The sequence below is a fragment of the Chelmon rostratus genome, chromosome 22 (assembly GCF_017976325.1).
Source record: "Chelmon rostratus isolate fCheRos1 chromosome 22, fCheRos1.pri, whole genome shotgun sequence".
NCBI classification, from domain to species: Eukaryota; Metazoa; Chordata; class Actinopteri; order Chaetodontiformes; family Chaetodontidae; genus Chelmon; species Chelmon rostratus.
In genome coordinates, this window is record NC_055679.1 from 9,799,913 (window position 1) to 9,820,749 (window position 20,837).

At 42.5% G+C, this 20,837-nt stretch overlaps 2 protein-coding genes across 3 annotated transcripts in view; both read left to right on the top strand.

Annotated features, from left to right (window-relative positions):
* Positions 1-931: 931 nt before the first annotated feature.
* On the top strand, positions 932-9,081 carry sypl1 (synaptophysin-like 1). The gene is made up of 5 exons (XM_041963932.1): positions 932-1,260; positions 5,790-5,908; positions 6,068-6,272; positions 6,401-6,592; positions 6,939-9,081. The coding sequence occupies exons 1-5, from the start codon at positions 1,189-1,191 to the stop codon at positions 7,068-7,070; spliced, it is 720 nt and encodes a 239-aa protein (XP_041819866.1). The 5' UTR covers positions 932-1,188; the 3' UTR covers positions 7,071-9,081.
* Positions 9,082-11,041: 1,960 nt separating this feature from the next.
* The window catches only part of atxn7l1 (ataxin 7-like 1), a 29,201-nt gene continuing 19,405 nt past the window's right edge, over positions 11,042-20,837 (top strand). Inside the window, exons 1-3 of one of the 2 annotated variants that reach the window (XM_041964292.1) lie at positions 11,042-11,172; positions 11,609-11,683; positions 17,581-17,685. In XM_041964292.1, the coding sequence (XP_041820226.1) occupies positions 11,076-11,172; positions 11,609-11,683; positions 17,581-17,685 (277 nt within the window). In that variant the 5' untranslated portion in view covers positions 11,042-11,075. Of the gene's footprint in view, positions 11,173-11,608; positions 11,684-17,580; positions 17,686-20,837 lie in introns of those variants that run through there. The other variant, XM_041964291.1, reaches the window with a different exon arrangement.

Sequence of the window (20,837 nt, forward strand, 5' to 3'; positions counted from 1 at the left end):
CTAACATTTCTCCAACCCAGATGACGTCATCAGGGTTATTTTTTTCAGACTTTGAGAAACTCCTCCAGAGCCACAGAACACAATGTACAAGAGTTTGTGTGAGGATGAACAGCTCTCCTCACTAGAGCTGGGCTGATATTTATTGTCTTTCCGCAGGTGTATCTGTATATATTCCAGTCAGTGAGTGGAAGATGTGTCGGAACAGAAATGCCAAAGATATTTAGAAGGTGTCTGAATCATAGCTTGTCCAGCAGAGAGCACCAGCTGTTCAGATAAACTCGTGTCTGGTGTAATGACCCTTTCATTAATTTTAACTCGGGTCACTTGCAGCTGATCTCTGAGATAATCTTTTCGGGGTTTTTTTTTCTTTGTTGAAAGAATTTTGAGAATCTGCGCTCTGCCCTGAGAGTCATATGATCCCAGTCAGCACCAAAAGAGGCGTTTTACGCAGCAACTGCGCACTCAGCAAGGAGGAGGCAGCCTGCGTCCTCCGGCGGATGGATCCAATGAAAACTCAGGAAGCGCTTCTGATGCTTTCTGGTACTTGAGCTGCGGCTTTTTTCTGCGGGGGTCTCCTGGTGTGACTGTGCGCGGACTTTCTGTGGTAATTCCTCGCTTATATTGTTGCTGCATTTTGTTCATACGATCCTGTGATAGATGGAGAGTTTTTTCCCAGCTGCAGCGGAGACAAGAGGAAACTTTCCTGCAACAGCGTGGACGCGCTTCTTCAATCAGCACCATTTCCTGTAACCAAACACACATGACGCTTTGTCGCCAAACGCGACGCGTAATTTGGCACGCTTTACGCTCCTTAACCGACTGCGTATTTTGCGCATCCCCAAGCGGAGCGTTAGGAACTCGTTTTTCAAGCTACACTGCAAAAAATATCCCTCTTAACTTACAGCTTTTCCGTTCACGTTTGTTGCTAAAAGCTCCTGAAACGCGTAAAACTGTATTTTCTCAGTGAATTGAACGCCCTCACCTCTGTGGGAGAAATTAGATTTGGTCGACTTAGCGCAAAGTTGGCTCGTGAAACTCGCTTTGAATAACTTGGGTTGGCCATTTTTTGCAGCGTCGGCAGTAAAACCACGTCATTCTGTCAAACAACTCCCCCTTTTTCCTCCCTGTTGGACCAACATCCAGAGTTTAGGAGCAGCTGGATAAAGATTCTGGGTCAGAGGCGCAGTCATGATGACCGGATTTCGGCTGAACTTGTCGCCGCTGAAGGAGCCTCTCGGCTTCGTCAAACTGGTGGAGTGGGTAAGTTGGATGCATGTGTGTGTGAATGTGTGTGTGTGAGTGAGAGTGTGTGTCATACCCGGAGGACAGGGAGGTTCAGTGCTTTTCTTGCTCCTCGGATTTTCCCCTTTTTTCCCGGCTATTTTCACCCCTGAGAGAAATCAGGGGGAAATTGCAGATGTGGGTGAAAAAAAAATGTTTATACTGCACAAACATGACCACAACTTTTTTTCCACACTTTCATAGAACGCTTACATCAACTTTCTCCATCTTTTTCATCTGCAGCTTTGAAGTTTTGCACGTTCAAGAATTAACAAAATGCGTGCACGCATGCCATTTAGTTAATGAAGCTGAAAATGTACTTTATTTCTCATCACACACGAATAACCAAATTAATGCCTCATAATATGCCCATTAGTGCAATAATTTAGGCTTCTCTTAAGCATATTTTTGCTGTAGTTAATTTAATTGTACTCTAAATGCTGATCTTTAAGACTGAAGGTGTGTTCGGCGAAGAAAACTGCAGTCCACTTCATTTGGATCCCTCTGCTGGGCTGCCCGGGCTCCTGCCCTTCAGACGACACAGTTACAGATTAATGCGTCTGCCACCAATAATTTACCTTCGGAACAACCGTGCAGAGGCGGTGTGCGTGCCATGAGAGCGCGCCACAGTTTCTCAGGGAAAGTCCAGTAATCAGTTCTGCTCTACATAACTGGGTCAGTGTGGGGGTAATGCAGCTCAGCAACACTTTGTCCCTTAAAGCACACACACACACTCTAACACAGAGGTATAGAGCAGCAGTCATCTGACTCAGGACGAGTGTGTGTGTTACTGTGTTGGCCTTATGCAACCCTTATTTAACTTGACATATTTTGCTATTCAGAAGGATCCGGATGATAAATTATGTACATACTCGCTCATTTTATGTTGGGAATGTGTGATGTAGTAATACAGGGGTCCCAGCCCACCCAGTAGTGTGTGGAGAGGGCTATTTACTACATCATTAAGCAGCTTCAGGAAACATCAGGAAAGTTAGGCTGGATGGCAAGCAGCAGGTTAACAAACACTAAACAGGAAGTCACTGCAGCTATTCCGAGAAAATGAATTATTAGATACTCGAATGCCAAGTTTTGAGTATTTGAAGCATCATTAATATAACATTTTCTATTTCATGATCGCCAAGTTTATACAGTAGCTTAATAGTGCATTAGCTGCTTTCAGGTTGCACCTTGTTTGAGATGCAACGCCACTACTCATAGAAAAAGTGGTAATACATAATTTACTGGTTTGCATGAGAACATTTTTTTCTTTTTCTTTTTCTTTTTTTTTTTTTGATAATCGAATAATTGTTCACATTGTAATTTTTCAAACAAAAATGCCCCAAAGTCCTTCTTTTCCGGTCCTGAGGTTGTGAGGATTTGCTGGTTTTCTTTGTCTCATGTGGTCGTAAACTGAAGATCTTTGGGCTTTAGACAGTTGGTCCGACAACTCAAGGTATATGTAATGGATGTTTTTTTATCATCATTATTCTGATGCTCGACAGGCCAAACGAATAATCAGGGAACCTGGAAAATAATCAGCAGGTCATCAGGACCATTTTATTACGGTCATCATGATCAAAGCTGGTGCATGCCTTCTCAGCACACTTTCCACTAATACATGATGTGACTGTTAAAACCATGCATGTAGAATACTGCATGTCTTCCCTCCTGCAAGCAGCAGCGGAGGGATTCTGGACATGTATTAAACGGAGCCACTGAGTGCAAGCAGCAACGGGATGGCATCAGTGTGGAGGTCGAAAAGACGGCTCATTGCGCCGCTGTCGATGAAGCTGGGCGGCGTCCAGAGGGTTGTCTAAAATCCAACATTTTTATCCAACGTCCATTCGCCCTGTGAACCTCTGAGTGAAAAAAGTGTTTTACTCGGCACTTCAGTGGTTGGGCCTAAACACTCATACCTCCCTAGATATTATCTCCCGCACAGTAGTAAACAGGAAGGATGGTTTGGAGTAACGAATGCTCGCTGTATCTCTCTTTCTGGACTCGTGGCGATGTCAGGTCTCGCCGCCAGAGAGGGGTCGGTTGCTCGGGCTCTTGAAGGAACCCCAGTGACCAGACGGGCACACGCTCCAGTGGCTTTGGGGTTTTTTTTTTGGTCAGACTGACCCGGACTCAGTGACCTCTCAGTAAGAACTGAAGGGAACACTGCTGATTAGAAGATATTTCAGACTGATGGGGATATTCTAGAAGCAACGTTTCTCTTTTCTCTGTTTGCACCACATGTGGGAACCTGAAGCTTTTATCACATGTGAGTGGTTTCTGCATGCAAATTGCGTATCCTGTCTCATAGCGTGGTTGGGCTGTCTCAGCAGTGTCCGTAAATTGGTACCATGTGGTTTACAGATGCCTGGAAAGACAGGCAAGACAGTTCTGTTCGTCCGCAGTCTGGAGGTCGCCATGTTTGGAGAAGGTGCCATCTGTAGCCTTAATTGGGACTAAGCGGTGATACTGGAAACATGACAAACTCTCGGGTAGTGCTTGTGCAGTCTAGTATTTATGCTCTGTTTAAAAATGTGAGCGTAAACAAAAGAATTAAGATGTGTGTGTGTCTGGACCACGCTGGCTTTCACGGCCGGTCATGCTGAGGCTCTGTGACCTCGCAGTGGGAGAGTGGCAGAGTCGGTGAAACAAGAATGTGAGAGAAGTAGCTCGTCGTGGCGTGTAGCCAGAAAAACAGGAAGTGGCAGCCAGTGACATCTGGAGAAACATCTGGAGGCGTGTGTGCATACGTACAGTAGGGCAAGTGTGTGTGGGTCTTGTGGCGAGACGCTGAAGGCTAAAAGTCGAGGTGGGTCGTCTTTTTTCGAGGTGCCGATGAAGCAGAATTGAAGAGGTCAGTCGGAGTCGGTTCTTTGTAAATGTTTTGTTTGGAGTGTCCTGCGGTGCAGGTTGCGATGTGTTAATCAAAGGTCATATGATGTTATCCACTTCCTGTCTGCTGCATGCTGTCTACTACAACAGAAACACCTCAAAAGTGCATCTGCGTAATCCTTTCTGACATGTTCTGGGCTACATTTCAACCTGTGGAGCTGCAGTGCAAAGGGGGCGAGGATCTTAGCCTAAAGGGCCAGATGTGTCCCTCAGGAGCTGGTGATGACCAAAACAGAGCTAAAAAGTAGAGTCAATATTAGGTCTGCATTTAATGCTTAAGATTTTACACATTATTATAATAATCAGTTACAATTACCCTTAAAGAAATGAAACAAAAGGCTGTTTTTGGTTAAATTTCACATAATGTTATGTCCTGTATGTTTTTTAATAACACTAATAAATTAGTACTCATTTTTTAATCAGACTAATATGGGAGAATTAAATACTGTAGATAAGCAATATAGATGGTATGATGACGGCGTGTTCACCACATCAGTCAGTGCTGTTTACGGCTTTTTGTGGCGCCCCCAGCTGGCCAAAAGCAAAAGCAAATGTAGATTTAAGACATTTCTTGGGAAATAGGGATGACAAAGTATGATTCTCAACCTTCTTCAATTTGTCAGCAGTATTTATTTACCGCAAGGCATACGGTAGCCGAGCTAAAGGCCTGTCTGCTTCTTCCTAGCTCACACGACATAAAATGATCAAAATGCCTGCCCTGTGAAGCCCCACGGGTCGCCCTGTGGCTCGTCGTTAGTCTTTGAAGTAGCACTGTACTGCAGCACAGCCGTCTGCTGTGGGTTCAGGCAGGCCGTATGATGATGTGCGGACGCATGTGGAGAAGAACGAAAGTCTTCCTCCGCGGTAGGTTGTGATTTACAGTGCACATTTCCCCACCAGATCATCATTACCCATGAGGTATGAGTAAACTGATATCAGCCAGAGTCTGAATGAGCTCGGTACCCGCAAGTTATATGATTATCGTTTCGCCCACTGCAGTTTGAAGGTTGAGCTTAGCAGCAGCCGCCCTGACTAAAAGAATTTAGTATGTGTTGGTTTTAAGGAGCGTATTAGCGTCACATGGCCTACACGCTGAGTCAGATGCTTTCTGCCTCTGCAAGAAAGAATGCAAGGGCTGAATTGCAGCATTAGCAGGCATGTAAGCCGTATTTTACAAGACACAATCAAATCATACATGTTAGACAGCGTTTCTTGCTGTTTGGTCCATAAGGTGTCGTATGGTGACGACTGCAGCTGCAGAACAAGAACACAGAAGATGGGACAAATAGAGACTCAAAGGATGAAAACTGATCTTGTGAAAATTGTTGAGTAGTGGAGTTTTATTTTCAGCTGTTTGTAAGACTAAAACGCAGGCCATCTGTTGGTCCCTCTGGCTCTTTCCTGCTGACGTTATGTTTAAGGCTGCCAGCTTTCTTCGGGGTGTGAAGTTCTGGTGACATTACACTGCGCTTTCAAGCTGCATTGTCTGCATTTGCAGTGAAAATCATCCCCTGCTCTTAAAACAAATCTCCAGCATCTTAATTGTCTCGGTTTCTGATCTTATTTCTGCAAAGCTGCACATCAGTCCCCTAATCTGTCGCTCTCTCTTGTCCACTCAGCTCACGGCCATATTTGCGTTTGGAAGCTGTGGCGGATTCTCGGGGAGGAACGTCGTATCTCTCCTCTGCGGCGACGGCAGCAATGAAACTCTCAACGCCAACTTTCACTACCCATTTAGGTGGGAATCTCAGCAGAGTTTTGGTGATATTCTGATGTCAGGAACAGGATTGAAATGTCACTTAACACCAGTTACGTAATCATTTTTAAGATAACCAGAAGCATCCAAACGCAGCAGTAATGATGACGATTTTAACCGTGCATCTTGTTTCGTGGCCAGGTTAAGCCAGGTCCCCCTTGTTGAGGGAAACACCACTATTTGTAACCACTCTGTCACAACGACACACATGGTGGGAGACTCGGCCTCCTCGGCGGAGTTCTTCGTGGGCATCGGCATCGTCTGCTTCCTGTACAGCATGGCGGCTCTGCTGGTGTATTTAGGCTACATGCACGTCTACAAGGACTCTGACTTTGGACCCATTTTTGTGAGTATTGATCTCGCTGGTCAGCTTTCCAGTCGACCTCCAGCAGACAAATTGAAATCAAACTGTGGAAATGAGGGCATTTCACAAGAGTCTTGTAGAGCTGGTGTGTTTCTCGCCCATGCCTCCAGGACTTTGTGGTCACAGCGATCCTGGTCTTCCTGTGGCTGGTGTGTTCGTCCGCCTGGGCGAAGGGCCTGCAGAATGTGAAGGACGCCACAGACACCGAAGGCATCGGCGCCACGCTGGCACTCTGCAAGGGGAGGAACATCACCTGCGAGGTCACAGAGTTCGCCAACATGCGGACCCTCAACATCTCTGTGGTTAGAAGAAATTTTACTTGCCATCTGGGTTTTACTCTGGCCTGTAAATCCAAATCATTTGCCTGTGGAGAGGCTGTTTGAATTCTTCTGTTCTTGTCTAGAAGACTTCAGCATAAACGTTAAGCAGCCTGACTCGCAGTCATGAGACTCTTTATTTTCCTCAGACAATGTGCTCTGCTCAATGTTTTCTGTGTCACAAGTCCAAAGCAAATTTGTTGGAATGAACACAGTTCACACAGACCACAGCTCAAGTCCTCAAAGTGTCCCTTAATAAGACAGTCCTCCTTTATTATAAGTGTTTTTGAGCGTTATTATGACCTGTTTTCCTCTCTGTGCATTCCTCCAGGTGTTTGGCTACCTCAACATGTTTGTGTGGGCGGGAAACGCCTGGTTTGTGTACAAGGAGACGCGCTGGCACTCCCAGAAGTTCTCCTCTCAGCCCGGACCTGGAAGGCAGCAGGTCCCCGCGCCCATCTAACGTTCAGCACGCTACAAAGCGACACGAACACACAGTCACACGCACGTACTGACAGATACAGAAATCCACATGTACGCACCACATATAGGACAGACACAGCACGTACACCCCATGCAATGACGACGTCATGACAAAAAATAAACCTCTGTGAAGATGATGAAGATAAAAATGACTGGTGGTCATTTTAAAACCTGATGGATTTGGGTGAATATTGCATTTAGGCCCTTAGACATGCAGTAGGAGCTGTCTAGGTTGCACACACAGCTGAATTGGAATTTTGTAACCCAAAATGACTTAATTTCTTGGCACTCTTGACCTGAGAACACCAAAATCCAAAAGATTTCCTCTGCAGCGGCAAAAGGAGAAAGTTTTACGTGTAGATTAGCCTTTGTTATTTTTGCATTTTTTACATGTTTCATATACTATAGCAACACCAATGCAAGCAGTGTGTCAAATCCTTCTAAACGTGCCTTCTCTTATGCCTTAGTAAGCAGATACATGCTCAATGACCAAACAGGCCTTTTAAACCTGAGCTTTATTGCAGCATTCAGGCATATGTGTCTGATCCAATTTTAGGATACTGGCTGAATTTATTATGCTTAATTATATACTGATGAATGTAAGGTACTTTGAACTCCTCTCTTTGTCTATGACATAAAATAACCACAAGGTTTAATTTTACAACATGTGCAGCAATAGGGATAATGTGATAGAGGTTGTCAGGGTAACGGAGAGGGTGAGACAGATGTCAGCGGTGCACTTGGAAGCAAAATACTCCGAGTTGCCAAATTTCAGACTTACATTCATTATAATTTATTCATGTATAACATTTTGAATGAATTTGATGTTGGTCTTGAAATGAAGCCATGCATATTTTGTATATTTTTACATTCAAAAGCACCCTCCCTGTCTCAAAAAGTGACTCACTCAAACATTCATTCATTCTCTCGTTCTTGTTACCCCACAAGCCCTCTACTGGTGGCTAGCAGGTATTGCAACATCAATACAAATCAGCAAAACTGGTGTGGAGATGTCCTGTTTTTGTGAAGTGCCTGGTGAGGTGAACCCATATGAAATTCTTGATCCTGCATTACCTGCATATGCCTGTTTTTTGACTCTTTCTGAAGACACTAAAATGGCCTCTCACCCAAATATCAGGGAGGTAGTTTGTACATTCAGTGCGTGATCGCGAAATGCACAGTGCACTCATAAGATGGTGCCTAACACGCTGTCCTTAAAAGCACTGCGAGAGTGTGAATCCGTGAGGAATACTTGATTGAGAGTTGGCTGTCTGTGCAGGAAAATCTCGGTGTGTGAGCGCAGCCAAAGTTTATAGTCTTTCTGAAGGCTTTGATTTATTTAGTCTCTGCTTAGGTACCAGCTGAAATCCTTCCTTGATTGTGCCTTTATAAAAAACTGTTTGTTGTTATCATTATGAATGTAATAGTGAGTTCCTCTTTACTTAATTTTAATGTTCATTCATCACTTTTTTTTTGCATCACTGTTAAACAAATCTGCCAAAGCACTATTTTTCCTTTCTGTTCCAACTTATTCTATATCTCCATGTGATGATAAATCGTTTATTGGTGTCTGACCCCTCTTGTTTTTTTGATTGTTTAGTTTTTTTTTAAATCCTTTTATAAGACACCAAAACAGTGAGCAGGTGTTGTGTTTTATAAACCGTGTTACTTTTCTTGTCTTCCTTCTCATTTTCAGCATGTGTCAATGATTATTTGAAGGAATTTCTCCTTTTTTTTGTCTTTTGCCTTTTGATATAGGACAAATGTAAGTGGAATGATGTAAATTGAAACAGCGTGAAACAACAAATGTGTTTGGTGTACTGGATATACCTCTGCACTCCTGTAACCATCATCCAAGTAGCTATAGCTTTGTCATTGATTCCTATGCATTTAACCTGCCAAACTGTCATATTCGAGAGACACAATTCCAATGTGCCTTTATTTTTTGTTTTTTTCAATAAAATGAATAATTTTTTTTCATTAATCTCTTCATTAATCCGTGTGGTTGTATTTCTGTGTGCCTACGAGTGCACTGTCAAGAAGGTTAAATAAAAGTGTGAAAGCATTGAAAGACGCTGCAGCATCAGTGGCCCAAAACTGTTGTGATGAAAACAGAAAAATGGTACTTTGTGTTTCCGGGTCTGCCCTGTGACTTCCTGATTTGCCCTGTGACCTCAGTGATCACTGTGTTGGGAAACAAACACGACATTGTGGTCGAGTCCTGCTTTTGTATGTTTGCGTGTGAGCGAGAATGAGCGTCAGGAACAGAGAAAGAATGTGTGCTGGTGTGAAAGAGAGAATGACGGGAAGCATTGCATTCAACCACAGATTATCGTTTGAAAGGTTTGTAGGACATATTTATGTAAACTAATCAAAGTCAATCTCTTACCCTCATTTAAGGCTGCTATTTCCTTTGACATCCACCCTTCTCTGGTTTTCTCACTCTGATTCAGACCACTTCACGCTGCGTCATGTGATCACAGGTGTGCAGCCACTGGATTGTTTGACTCTGTTTTACCTACAAAGTAGGTTAGCTGTTTGTGCGTGTGTTGTGTGTATGAGAGAGTACTTAATCCAACCTAACCTCTCATCATATATTATGATCTCCTTGACATTAAAGTTGCATGAAAACGAGACTAACCTGACTTTCCACTGGAAATGCAGGTTCTGTTTTCAGCCACAAGAGGTCAATGTAATGCTGTGAGCTTGACCTACTGAGCCACTTAGAGACTCTAAACATCCTGGGACAAAGTTTTGAGTCATATTTAATCAGTAATGTCCTCTATAAAACTCCTATAGTGCCTGATGCAGATGAAACTTCAAATCCCTGCTTTTCATTCGTTCTCCACCTCACCCAAATTAAAGATTTATGTTGTTATTAAAACTATTCATATGAATGTTTAGGAATTACATAACTGATTCTGATACAAGCTACACTTAAAATCAAAACGTGGATTTTGCAGGTGAACCCTTGTGCCTCTCTGGAAGACCCTTGGTTGTCCGCGATCCCCACTTTGGGAACTACTGGTCATGATATGTAGGTGTCAGTGCTTAAACATTCAGACCTTTTTAGGGCCCCAGTGAGAGCCAAAGAATCAAAATATGCACATAATCAAATAAGTCATAGTAATGCTGCAGCTGTAACCTTGCAATAAAATCTGAGCTACTAACACCATAATGTCAGGTAGAAAAAGTTTTTTTAGTGTTATTCATAAGTCTGACCTCCTCTTTCCAAAATCCATTATAGCCATTACTTTGCAAGCTTCCTCTTTTAATGAAGCAGGGAGAAGATTTGAATCTAGCATTTGGTACATTTTCAGGTTCAAACACAGGCCTAACATTTCTGTTCTCAACCTAGATCATAGAGGAACACAGCCATGTTCATCCCTGCCAAGTCTTATATTATACGCTTCTTTTGATATTTACAAAATGCCCAATTGCCACTATTTTTTCAGTATAGACAGCATGTACAGTTTAGACGCTTGTATATTAAGTAGGTCTGTCTGAGATACTGTGTCATGTATGATCAATTTGATTAAGAATTGTTGCATTGAAATCCCCACACTGTATTATTATCCTCAATAATTTCCTCTATTTTTGATAGAATTTTAATGGCTGGCAAATATTAATTGTCTAATCTGTTCTTTGTAGTTAAAAGGCCTACCAATGTCCATTCATTACTGACACTGTTAAAGCCTTTAATTCATTTTAAGTATTTTCTAATGCAACCTAATCTAACCACCCTACATTGACAAAGCTGTATGATGTCAATATGCTTTCGGCTGTACCCGCACACTGAACTTTTGAACTCGGGAATAGCTCCCTGTCTGTCGCTCAACCTCTCAACCCTCCGGCGGATGCCGAGCCCGGCCGAAGCTCGCCGACGACGACGTCAGCATATCTCGTTCTTTCGTTTTTAGACTGCTGCGTGCGAAGGAGAGAGAGGAAAAAACGGCTCTCAGCAAAGCAACAAGAAGGAAGAGCAATGGCGACACTGGATCGCCAAATACCAAGTCTGGATACCTTCCTTCGCGAGCCTTGGTCTTCCTTCGTCAGTGCGGCTAAATTACGTTTTGTTGACAGTAAGTTCGCACGTCGGTAGCGTTGTTGTTTTTGCGGACAAACTGTCGGGAAGTGCGTGGTCCAACTGTCTGTGATTGAGTTGAGTAGGCACCTCCACCATGCAGCGTCTGTCAAAGCGCAGCAAAGTAACTGTCAGAAATATTACTACGAAATGCAATATTAATGGGTTGTTTGAGCAGCCGTGCACGGGCGCGCGAGCAAAGCTAGCCGTTACAGGGCAGAGTTTGTGCCGCTGGCGCGTGCAGTAATCGTATCCGCAACTGTCCAGCTGTAAGTTTGTTAGCTTTGACAGCTTCACTTGCTTTAGGGAAGCCAGCGCAGGCGCTAGCAAGCTAATGCTAGCCCCGTAGCCAGCCTCGGACCAGCATGGCTCCACGCGTGGCCCCAAAGTTTGTTGTGAACGCGTTAGTGAGTGGCTTTGTTGTGTCTCCTCAGACGCAGACTCGTCTTTGGATAGCAAAGAGAAGGAGCTTTACTGCCTCGGTGAAGCCGTGAAGCTCGGCGGAGAAGGTAAGGAAGTTCGACTGCGCTGTCACGAACACGACGATGGTTTGTTATGGTTTTGTTGTACATGCTGTGCAGCATTAAGGATGCCAGGATAGTTCTGTTTTTCACCTGTTCTCACAGAAATCACCCACACTGGGTGTCACTGATGTTACAGACATACTTTTAAAATACCTGTTACGTGCTTTAGTTGAGATATGAGCTTTGAAGGGGGGGAAAAAAACATGACCTGCTGTGTGTCTGTATTACAAATCTGTGATACAGCAAGTATTCTGCATCGGGGGCTGTAGCTAATGAGGATTTTCTCAATTAGTCGATGAATCTGTTCCCCATAAAACATCAAAAAATTGTGGAAAAATGCCCTTGGGAATGCATTCAGATGGCCTGTTGTGTGGCCAACTGTCCCAAAGTAGAAAAGATTCAGTTTACTGTCATATATGATTTAAAAAAAGGATCAGACCCTCACATTTGAGAACCAGAAAATATTTTTGCTTGAAAACATGATTAATTGATTATCAGACTAGCTGCGATTGACTCATCTATTAATGTACTACTAATTTCAGCTCTACCTGTATTATTAGAAAGACGAAACAGAATGAAAATTACGGATAATGAGGACACCATTACATTTTAATCAGTAGCTGTTGCATACGTCCTGTGATCTGGGTGTTTTGGGTCTTTCATCACAAAGCCAGGTGAAGGTGTCCCCTGTAGGTGAACCTGAAGTGCCTTCATGATTTCGGCTCAGTGGAATACATATTCAACAGCGTATTAATAAGTTTTAGCAAGGCTGTTGGGCTGTTGGCAGTTTGACAGGCCCACATTATCATCAGCAGTCTACTTGAAGTGCTTCTGTCCTTACATTTGGATTTATGTGCCAAGTTATATATCATGCGTAAGTGTGCATGGAGGGGGTTGTGGGGTGGCCCCAAGCAGTGAGTGGGTACAGAGCCAGAGGAGTTCCTCCACACCTCACCGTGTAAAAATACCCACAGGCGCACGCGCTGCACGCTAACACACTTGAGTCATCCCTGAAAGTTGGAGCGTGCTGCAGCCCTCGTACGGCCACACTGACGCACACGAGCAGCCGGGGAAACTCTCTTCTGACTCTCACTGGTCAGATACCCCTACACACACACACACACACACACACACACACATATCATCTTCTTCTCTCAGAATTGCTGATCTGTTGGCAACTTGACACTAAGGCCTGCTGAGAGTGATATGCATACACAGACACCCGCAAGCCTCATAAACACACAGGGAAACACGTCTTAAATGCTTTATTTGTTAATTTCTATCCAGAAGAAAGTAGTGTGATTCATCATAGATTCATAAATTACATGTTTACTCACTTGACACTTCAGTGCACACACATATTTGTAGATGGTGAGGCCAGGTTGGCAGTAATTGGCGTGTGGTGCAGGACATGATTGGTGTCTGTGTCTCTTTCTCTTAACGCTCGCACGCATACACACGGCGGAGATGATGACAGCCAGCAGCAACTTAGTCGGGCTCGACTGGCAGCCACTGTCATCATCTCACTAGAAATAGGCAGTGCTGTAATGCTGCTATTTGTATGTTTACCAGTGTAGTTAGTAGGGATGGGAATCATCAGGAACATCATGTTATTAACCTCAAGGTACAGTATGTCAGTAGTATGATAAAAACATTGCAACAAGCATGCTTTGAGAGCTGTTCCATGCCAAATGTGTTGGAGTGTAAATGCACTAAACTGCAGTATGCGTCATCAGAAGGGAACATACCATATTGTGCAGGTAATGGCAGGACATGAGCTGTCTCATTTGGTGTTTGAAACCTCTGATGATTTAAAAAAAAAAGTCTTATCTAGCAGACAACTCTAAATTAGTCATTTGGTAAAAGGCATTCAAATGATTTCGGCTTGATATTAGTCACATTACCCTGTCAACTCTTGAATCCAGTCAAAGAAGATGATGCATACAGTTCTTGTGCTTCATGCAAATGCTGTAAAATGAGGTAGATTCAAGATGCATGACACATAGCCTTATGAAAGATTGTCTCTGTAAGAAAGACGTTGAAGCAAAAAGTCCATCCAAAACCTCAAGAGCGAATAATCGGCAAGTGTTTTGACGAACTGGTAAAGTCATTTTTCAAGCAAAAATGCCAACAATCACTATCTCAAGCCTCTAAACTGTGAAGAGTTTCTGTTTTTCTTCATCTTATGTGACAAGAAACTGAATGTCTTTGGGTTTTGGACCATTAGTTGAAGACCTCACATCAGACTGTGGGAAACATTTGACATTTTATAGACTAAACAGTTAATCGATTAATGAAGAAAATAATCTTCAAAGATTATTTGATGATGAAAATAAACATAAGATTTAGTCCTAAAAGCCTTGCACATTGTCAGAATTGAAGCAGAGTTTGATATAAAGGGAATGAATGACTGAATAGATATGGGAGTGGTATGATCTTGAAAAATTAAATGCACTATATGTTAATGTATGTATGTAGCGTAGATGTAAGATTATAACTCTAGTTTCCCTGGCAGCAGTTCATTTTTCATCCTGGCTTTTATACCTGATGATCACATGACTCCAACTTGAAAACTGATAGTTTGAAACTTTATACAGTAATAACTTAGGAGGAGTAGGTTTTAAATGATGAGTTGTTCATCATAACACAGCACAGTCGTTCGGTTTCTCCTTGTGGCATGCTGTTTTTATTGTGATTCTGAATGTCTAACTCTCTTATTTTATAAAAAAAATAAGAAAGAAAGAAAGAAAGAAAGAAAGAATTGGGACTACTAATTTGTATTAGTGTCTAGAACCATCTTGACTCTCCGAGTTTAACCTAGATTTGTGTTTGCGGCATTTTCCTGAAAATGGAGAGACTAGTTGAGTTTGTAGCCTTGAGTCTGCAACATTAGCTGCCAGCCAACCGCTGGTGAGGTTGTTGACTCTGTCAGACATTTTGGTGCAGTACCAATAATCATCTGGTGTGCTAATCCAAAAAAACAACCTCAGTCAGAGCTGTGGCCTGTGCCCTCCCATGTCACTTCAAAGTGGCTCCTATCCCCAAGACTTCCCCTAAGTTGGTTAATTTCTTCAGTGATATTTCACTATTTCTATGTTACTGTTGCATTATTTCTTTGGTATTAGTCAGCCAAACCTCACTTTTCTAGAGCTGGGCTGAGGAACTTGTTCTCTTTTTCTTCTCATGTTGATAGCCACTGCGTTCAAACCCTGTTGTTTACCACTAAGGTCATTTAAGTTGCCTTCCAAACCCCAATCCACCAATGGGAGGTTGATTTACTTACTCTAAATGTAATTAGGGTCCAATGATACATTGTTTTAGTAGCTCTAAACATGCTTATTCACCAGTGCCTGCTGTTTTTGTAGTTCATTTTCTGGCCTGTCAGTCATTTGGCAGCCTGTGGCAGTTGGCTTGAGAAACACACAGTTCAGGCTGCAGAAGTAGGCTACGCGCTTAGTTTGCATTTGACTTGGCAGATGCAGAGGAAATTGCATTCTTGCTTCTTTTTTTCAGCACTCCCACTATTCTGTTACTGCAAACTGCAAATTTTTCCCATCATTTTTTTCTCTTTTTTTTTTTCTCGCCTTGGCTTGGTTTTGCTGATAGTTTATCGCCAAGAAAATGTCATTTCCCCCTGAAAACGATTGCAGGAAAAACACAAACCGTGGTGACGCTGATCTACTTTTTGACCAGAAACGGCTTGGCAGGTTGAGCTAACCTGCAGCAGTGTCTCCAGTCTCTGTGTTGCACTGCTCACATTACAGAGTTATTAATCCTCACCACTTCACTACCTGTTGACGACAGGGACGATAATTAAAAGTTGCTTTTCGCATTCAGCCACACCTTTCCTTTTGTGTTTGTGTTATGGCTCGGATCAGGCTGCTTTCGGTTAAGTCAAAACCAAACACTACAGTTTATTTGCTTGTGAGGGAAAGCAGTTTTTGTTCAGCAAACACGGGAAGCGGACAGAGTGAATTATGGCTTAAATCCGGGAGCATGCTTACAAATGATGGGCCATGGAAAATAAGTCAGAAATAATCTCCTTCTCTGTATTGACAAGGTGAACTTGGGCAAAGCATCTTAACCACTAACTGCTTCAGTGCAGCTGCTTGGCACCCAACTGTAGGTCTGATATGAAAGCCTCTTCCTCAGCTGCTAAAATCAGTTTATTTTGCTGCTTTGGTATTACTGTCAAGCCCTTAATTTGATTCAGTCTCATTAGTCTTCAGTTTTTATTTTACAGCGTCCTTCAATTAGTATTAATGTAATTCAGAAGTAAAGAAATATCACTACCAGTGATCATGACAACCTCAGTGTGCGTGTGTCATCCCACACTTAAAGTATGCATAATGAAGCCATCTGACCTTTCACATCACGTACACAAGCACAAGCTCATGTTGTATACATACGTGTATAATATGGCTTTGACCTCGAGTGATTCAGCAGATCATTTTCCCCGCACACACACACTGATGCACGCTAAGCTGGACTGTCGGTCTCTTTGACTTCCCACATGACACAAAACTCGCCAGCAATGCAAGGTCATGATGACACGCACGCATGCACTGTCAGACACCCACACATTCTCCAGTTTTTCCTTTGCGAGCTTTCACAAACAAACACATCCACTCACACCCCACCTCCCCACAGCGAGTCTGGCTTAAGCCCCATGCTAATATATGCTGCGATTTCTGTCAGCAGAGCCTGTTTGGGTACAGGAAGATTAGGTTCTCAAGGCTTAGCCAAAAGTGATAATAGCTATTTTCTATTGCACATATTTGTTTTTCCACAATATTCTATTAATCTCCAGTTTTTGTTTAGTGGGTGGGGTATGTGTTGTAATTCCAGGCATAATGTTGCTGTATGCTAGTTTGTGTGTGTTCATGCCTGTAAGTTTAGTAGTGAGAGCAGGCATTATCCTCCATGTGTCTGTGCTGAGTTGTTTGTTATGATGTTCCATGTTAGTATAGATCGCGACAACAGGTGGGTGGCGCCCCCGATGTTCACCTGGTGGAGGCACACCACGAAAGCTGTGTCCTTACCGCAGCAGCCCGGGCTCAATTCCAACCAGGGGCCCTTTGCTGCATGTCATACCCTCTCTCTGCTTCCCTTGCCTGACTCTCTTCAGCTGCACTACCCAACAAAGCCAAAAAAAAAATCTTTAAAAAAAGAAAAGTTGGCCAAACGGGCGACTCGTATTATATGAAAAGTGTGCAGTCTTAGAGCCTGAAGCAGCTCCAAAGCTAAATGTTAATGTTGAGCAACACACTTCTACATCTGGCAGCGGGAGTTTGACATGCTTTTAATGTAATTTAAATATGCAATATATTTTATTTGTGTTTATGTTTCCACTCTGTTCTTGTGTTCTGCAGTCTCTGTATAAACATCTAAAATTTGAATTTGATAAAAATAATCAATTTGTCAATAAGTTTATTGAATTAGACTCAATTGGCTTCTATTCTGATGATCTTTTGTTTGTTTTTGTGTGTGTTTTCTATTGTTGTAAATTAGATATCTTTGTAGAAATTGTAATGGGCAAGTTTTTACTAGTTTCAAACATTTTACAGATAATGAAAATAGTAAGTTGCATGTGACCTAAAAAAGCTGCATAAGTGGAAGAACCAGCCAGCGCTACTTTGACTCTTTTCATAGGAAGTGAATGTTCTTGAAGTTAGTGAACAATGTTTAATACATACACGTTGAAGGCTTGAATCAAAAATGTGCTCAGATGTCAAACAAATGTTGTACTGACCAATAATGTATTGCTAAAGAGAAAGTCATAATTATGATGAAACTGCTAATTATGTGATAAAGTGAGCCAATTGGAACCCTGTTGGGGTTTTTTTCTGAAATTTGACTTCTACTCTTTGTGTCTTTTTCAGAGATGCTTGTCTACAGCCAGTTTCCAGCACTGCAGGATTTTTGTCTTGTTGTCTGCCATGTCTGCAATCAGGTGGTCACTCCTCAGGGCATCCTCACACACTATGGTAAGACGCCTCAGGGCACAATGCCACACAAAAACCTCAGGGCACAATCACACACTTCACTAAGGCACAGAACAACATACTTAAGCACACACAGAGAGCCATTCAGATCAATATAATAATTTATGTTTGTCCCTGCAGGACTCTTTAAAAATAGCCTCCCTGCAGCTTATCCTGCAAACAAACGAGCACCACTTGGTTATGCCTTTTAATACTCAGCAGGCTGACACTAACTGAAAAACACTAAATAATTTACAGAATAATGGACCCAATGTAGTGTTGTGCACAAGAAGTAAGTATATGGACAAAGCCAATTATGAGAATTTCTGCTCCTAAGGTAATGCCTTGAAGACTGATATTCTTCTGCTCCAAAACTAAAAAATGTACAAGCAAAAGGAAGACAGGAGGAAGGGTTGATCCATGTGTTAAAACCAGTCCTGGAATGTAACTAAGGACATTTACTCAAGTACGTATGTATGGACGAATTTGAGGTGCTTGTGCTTTATTTGAGTATTCCCATTTTATATAACGCAATACTTCTACTCCACTACATCTCAGAGGCAAATATTGTACTCTTCACTCCATAACATTTGTGTGACAACTTTAATTACTGATTACTTGTCAGATTCCAGTTTTTCATACCTCATGCCCTGTGAAAACCATGTATCTGCAAGTGTGGTGATTCTCAGTGTTTGTAATAAACTGAAGGATTAAGTGTTCCTTTATGGGTTGAGAAACTTCAACTACTTCTTAAGATAAATAAACTATTTAAAAACCCTCTTGGATTAGCTGGAAAATGCTTCAACACAACTCTGAAAACAGGGCTGTTTTTCTGAGCTCACGAAAAGTTTTTTCAAGAGGGTGGTTCTCATATAAAATGATGATCTTACAGAATATGATGCATTACTGTATATTAAACTAACAGTAGTATTTAAAGTAGTAAATTAGCCAGCCTAAAGCATTTCTAGTAGTAAAATGCAACATATACATTAATGCAGCAGTAGTATTAATTAGTTGTAGTGTAGTACTTTCACAGTATGGTATTAGTACTTTGACTGAAGCAGGGGATCTGAATACTTTGCCAGCACTGGTTAAACCTCTGCAAATGTTCCTCTGTTTGATTTTAATGCTGCAGACTTTTTTCATACAGGATTGGAAAATATTGAAAAATGTATTGTGCGTTGTGAATTTAGTGTACAGGGGAAGTTGTTGACAAGTCTTAAACAATGCTTTTAGGAGCCAATACACATACACTACGCATATACACTGCTCTGTATACACCTGTAGGTTTACCATCATTTCATAAAATGCAATATTTGTTGCTATGGAAACTGTGATCTTCAGCAAAAACCCTAATGATCTAGCTGAGTTGTTGCTCTCCCACTATCAGTTGTCCTTCTTGCATTAAACATGAAAAAGTATTAGCATCTAAATTCGAGTTAGTAAAAGTCTGGATTTTTTTAAAAAGAAAAATGTAAAGAAAGTAGCCGGCAGTATTGTTTGTTGATCCCGGCTCTCATTGGCGCTCCGCCCTGTCCGTCTACCTCTTGTTTGTTTTTGATTGTGGCTCCACTGAGCGCGCTCGCATCTGCCCGCGGGCTGCTGCTTCCTTCTGTTGGCGGCACGTGCACCAGCCTGAGCCGTCTGTTTGAGCGCGGGGAGGGGGGGCACAGTCACGCTTAATGAACACACACTTCTCCCTGAGAGGAGAGAGGCCAGTGGAGTTGCATGCACCCACATTCTCACTTTCTGTTTCTCGGCAGAAAGAGGTCAGTGGTATTGTGAGAGACACACACACACACACAGACTCCTGGCAGGCACTGTTGTTTTGTCCATGCTCCTGCCCCCTGCAGCCCCCCCCCCCCACCCTTATTGGCAGCATTTTTACTTGCTGACACGCACGCAGTTAGGCAACAACAGGTCTAAAACACACTCATGCACATACACACAGACACACACACATTTAAGAGTGGGAATCTCCTGGGAGCACCCCATAAAACAAATCTATCTCTGAGCACAATATGATGACAAGCAAACCAGCAGGCCAAGTCACTCGCTGACCAGTAGAAAAGTTGTGTGTTTGAGTCATTTTTATCTTGTCTCATCATATGCTTTTGTGTTTCTACTAATTTTAACTGTGGTGCAGTCACCTAGAAGCCAAACTGTCCAGCCGCTTGAGTTGATTCATTGACTTCATTCCTAAATTTGAAGCATTATACGCACAAGTACTGTGTGTCATGATCTGACAAACGCTCCTCCTGACCTCCGCTGAGTGGATTGCCTCTAGGAACTGGCCCTGTCACGATATTCTTAATGTTTTATGCATTTCCTCCCATTGTTGCACATTTCCATCATGTCACTATAATATCCGTCCAAGTATAGGGCTATTGTTCCCTGCTGGGGATTCTGCTTTAAATGTTGTGACCCTGCAAAGCATTTTTATTCATTGCAGTGGCCTTTTGTTTGCCTTGGTGTGGGTATGCTACGTGGGATCTGCTTTCATGCTTTACCTGTGCATTGAGCGCTGGTGCCTTACATATACATTACATTAAATTACGGGGACTTGTGTTTTGTCCCTATAAGGAAGGCGAGTCCCTCAGTGTCACTGCGTAAAGAGATTTACGTCCCCTCAACATTGGTAATACACACAGACACAAACACACACTAACACACACAGAGGAGGAGGGGGTTGGCTGCCGCAGGGGTCAGTGGTTCAGAGTTAGACATGCCCAGTTTGCTGCTCAAGCTTTGCTGCGTGTGAGGAAGAGACAACTTAAGCTATGTCCTGATCTGGATAGATGTTAGATATGTGTCACGTCTTGTGTTCGAAAAGGTTAATATATACTGTATTTTATACATCAGAGACTCGTTCTGTTTGGTGGATTTGTTTATTTAAATCTCCTTAGAGTAAGGCAAGCATGTATATTCTTAGCATAAGTGGCCCCAGTGGGATATCAAATAAATCCCTCACACTGGCAGTGTACGTACCATGCTCTCTCCGATGAGCTTGTAAAGGAGAAAACGTGCAAAGAAACAGTTTTTAATACTTGTGAGTGAACCCCAGAGCTTATTATGGACAGACTAGAATGTTTTCCAAATGAAGATGGATGATTTGAGCACTCTGTCAAGCAATCTGTGAAAAATATTGACACTTT

What these genes read in the sequence shown, in the direction of transcription:
- sypl1 (XM_041963932.1), top strand. Translation starts at nt 1,189, where the DNA reads ATGATGACCGGATTTCGGCTGAACTTGTCGCCGCTGAAGGAGCCTCTC. An exon ending in AACTTTCACTACCCATTTAG is followed by an intron (nt 5,909 to 6,067) that starts GTGGGAATCTCA and finishes TTTCGTGGCCAG; the next exon opens with GTTAAGCCAGGTCCCCCTTG. An exon ending in CTGACTTTGGACCCATTTTT is followed by an intron (nt 6,273 to 6,400) that starts GTGAGTATTGAT and finishes CCATGCCTCCAG; the next exon opens with GACTTTGTGGTCACAGCGAT.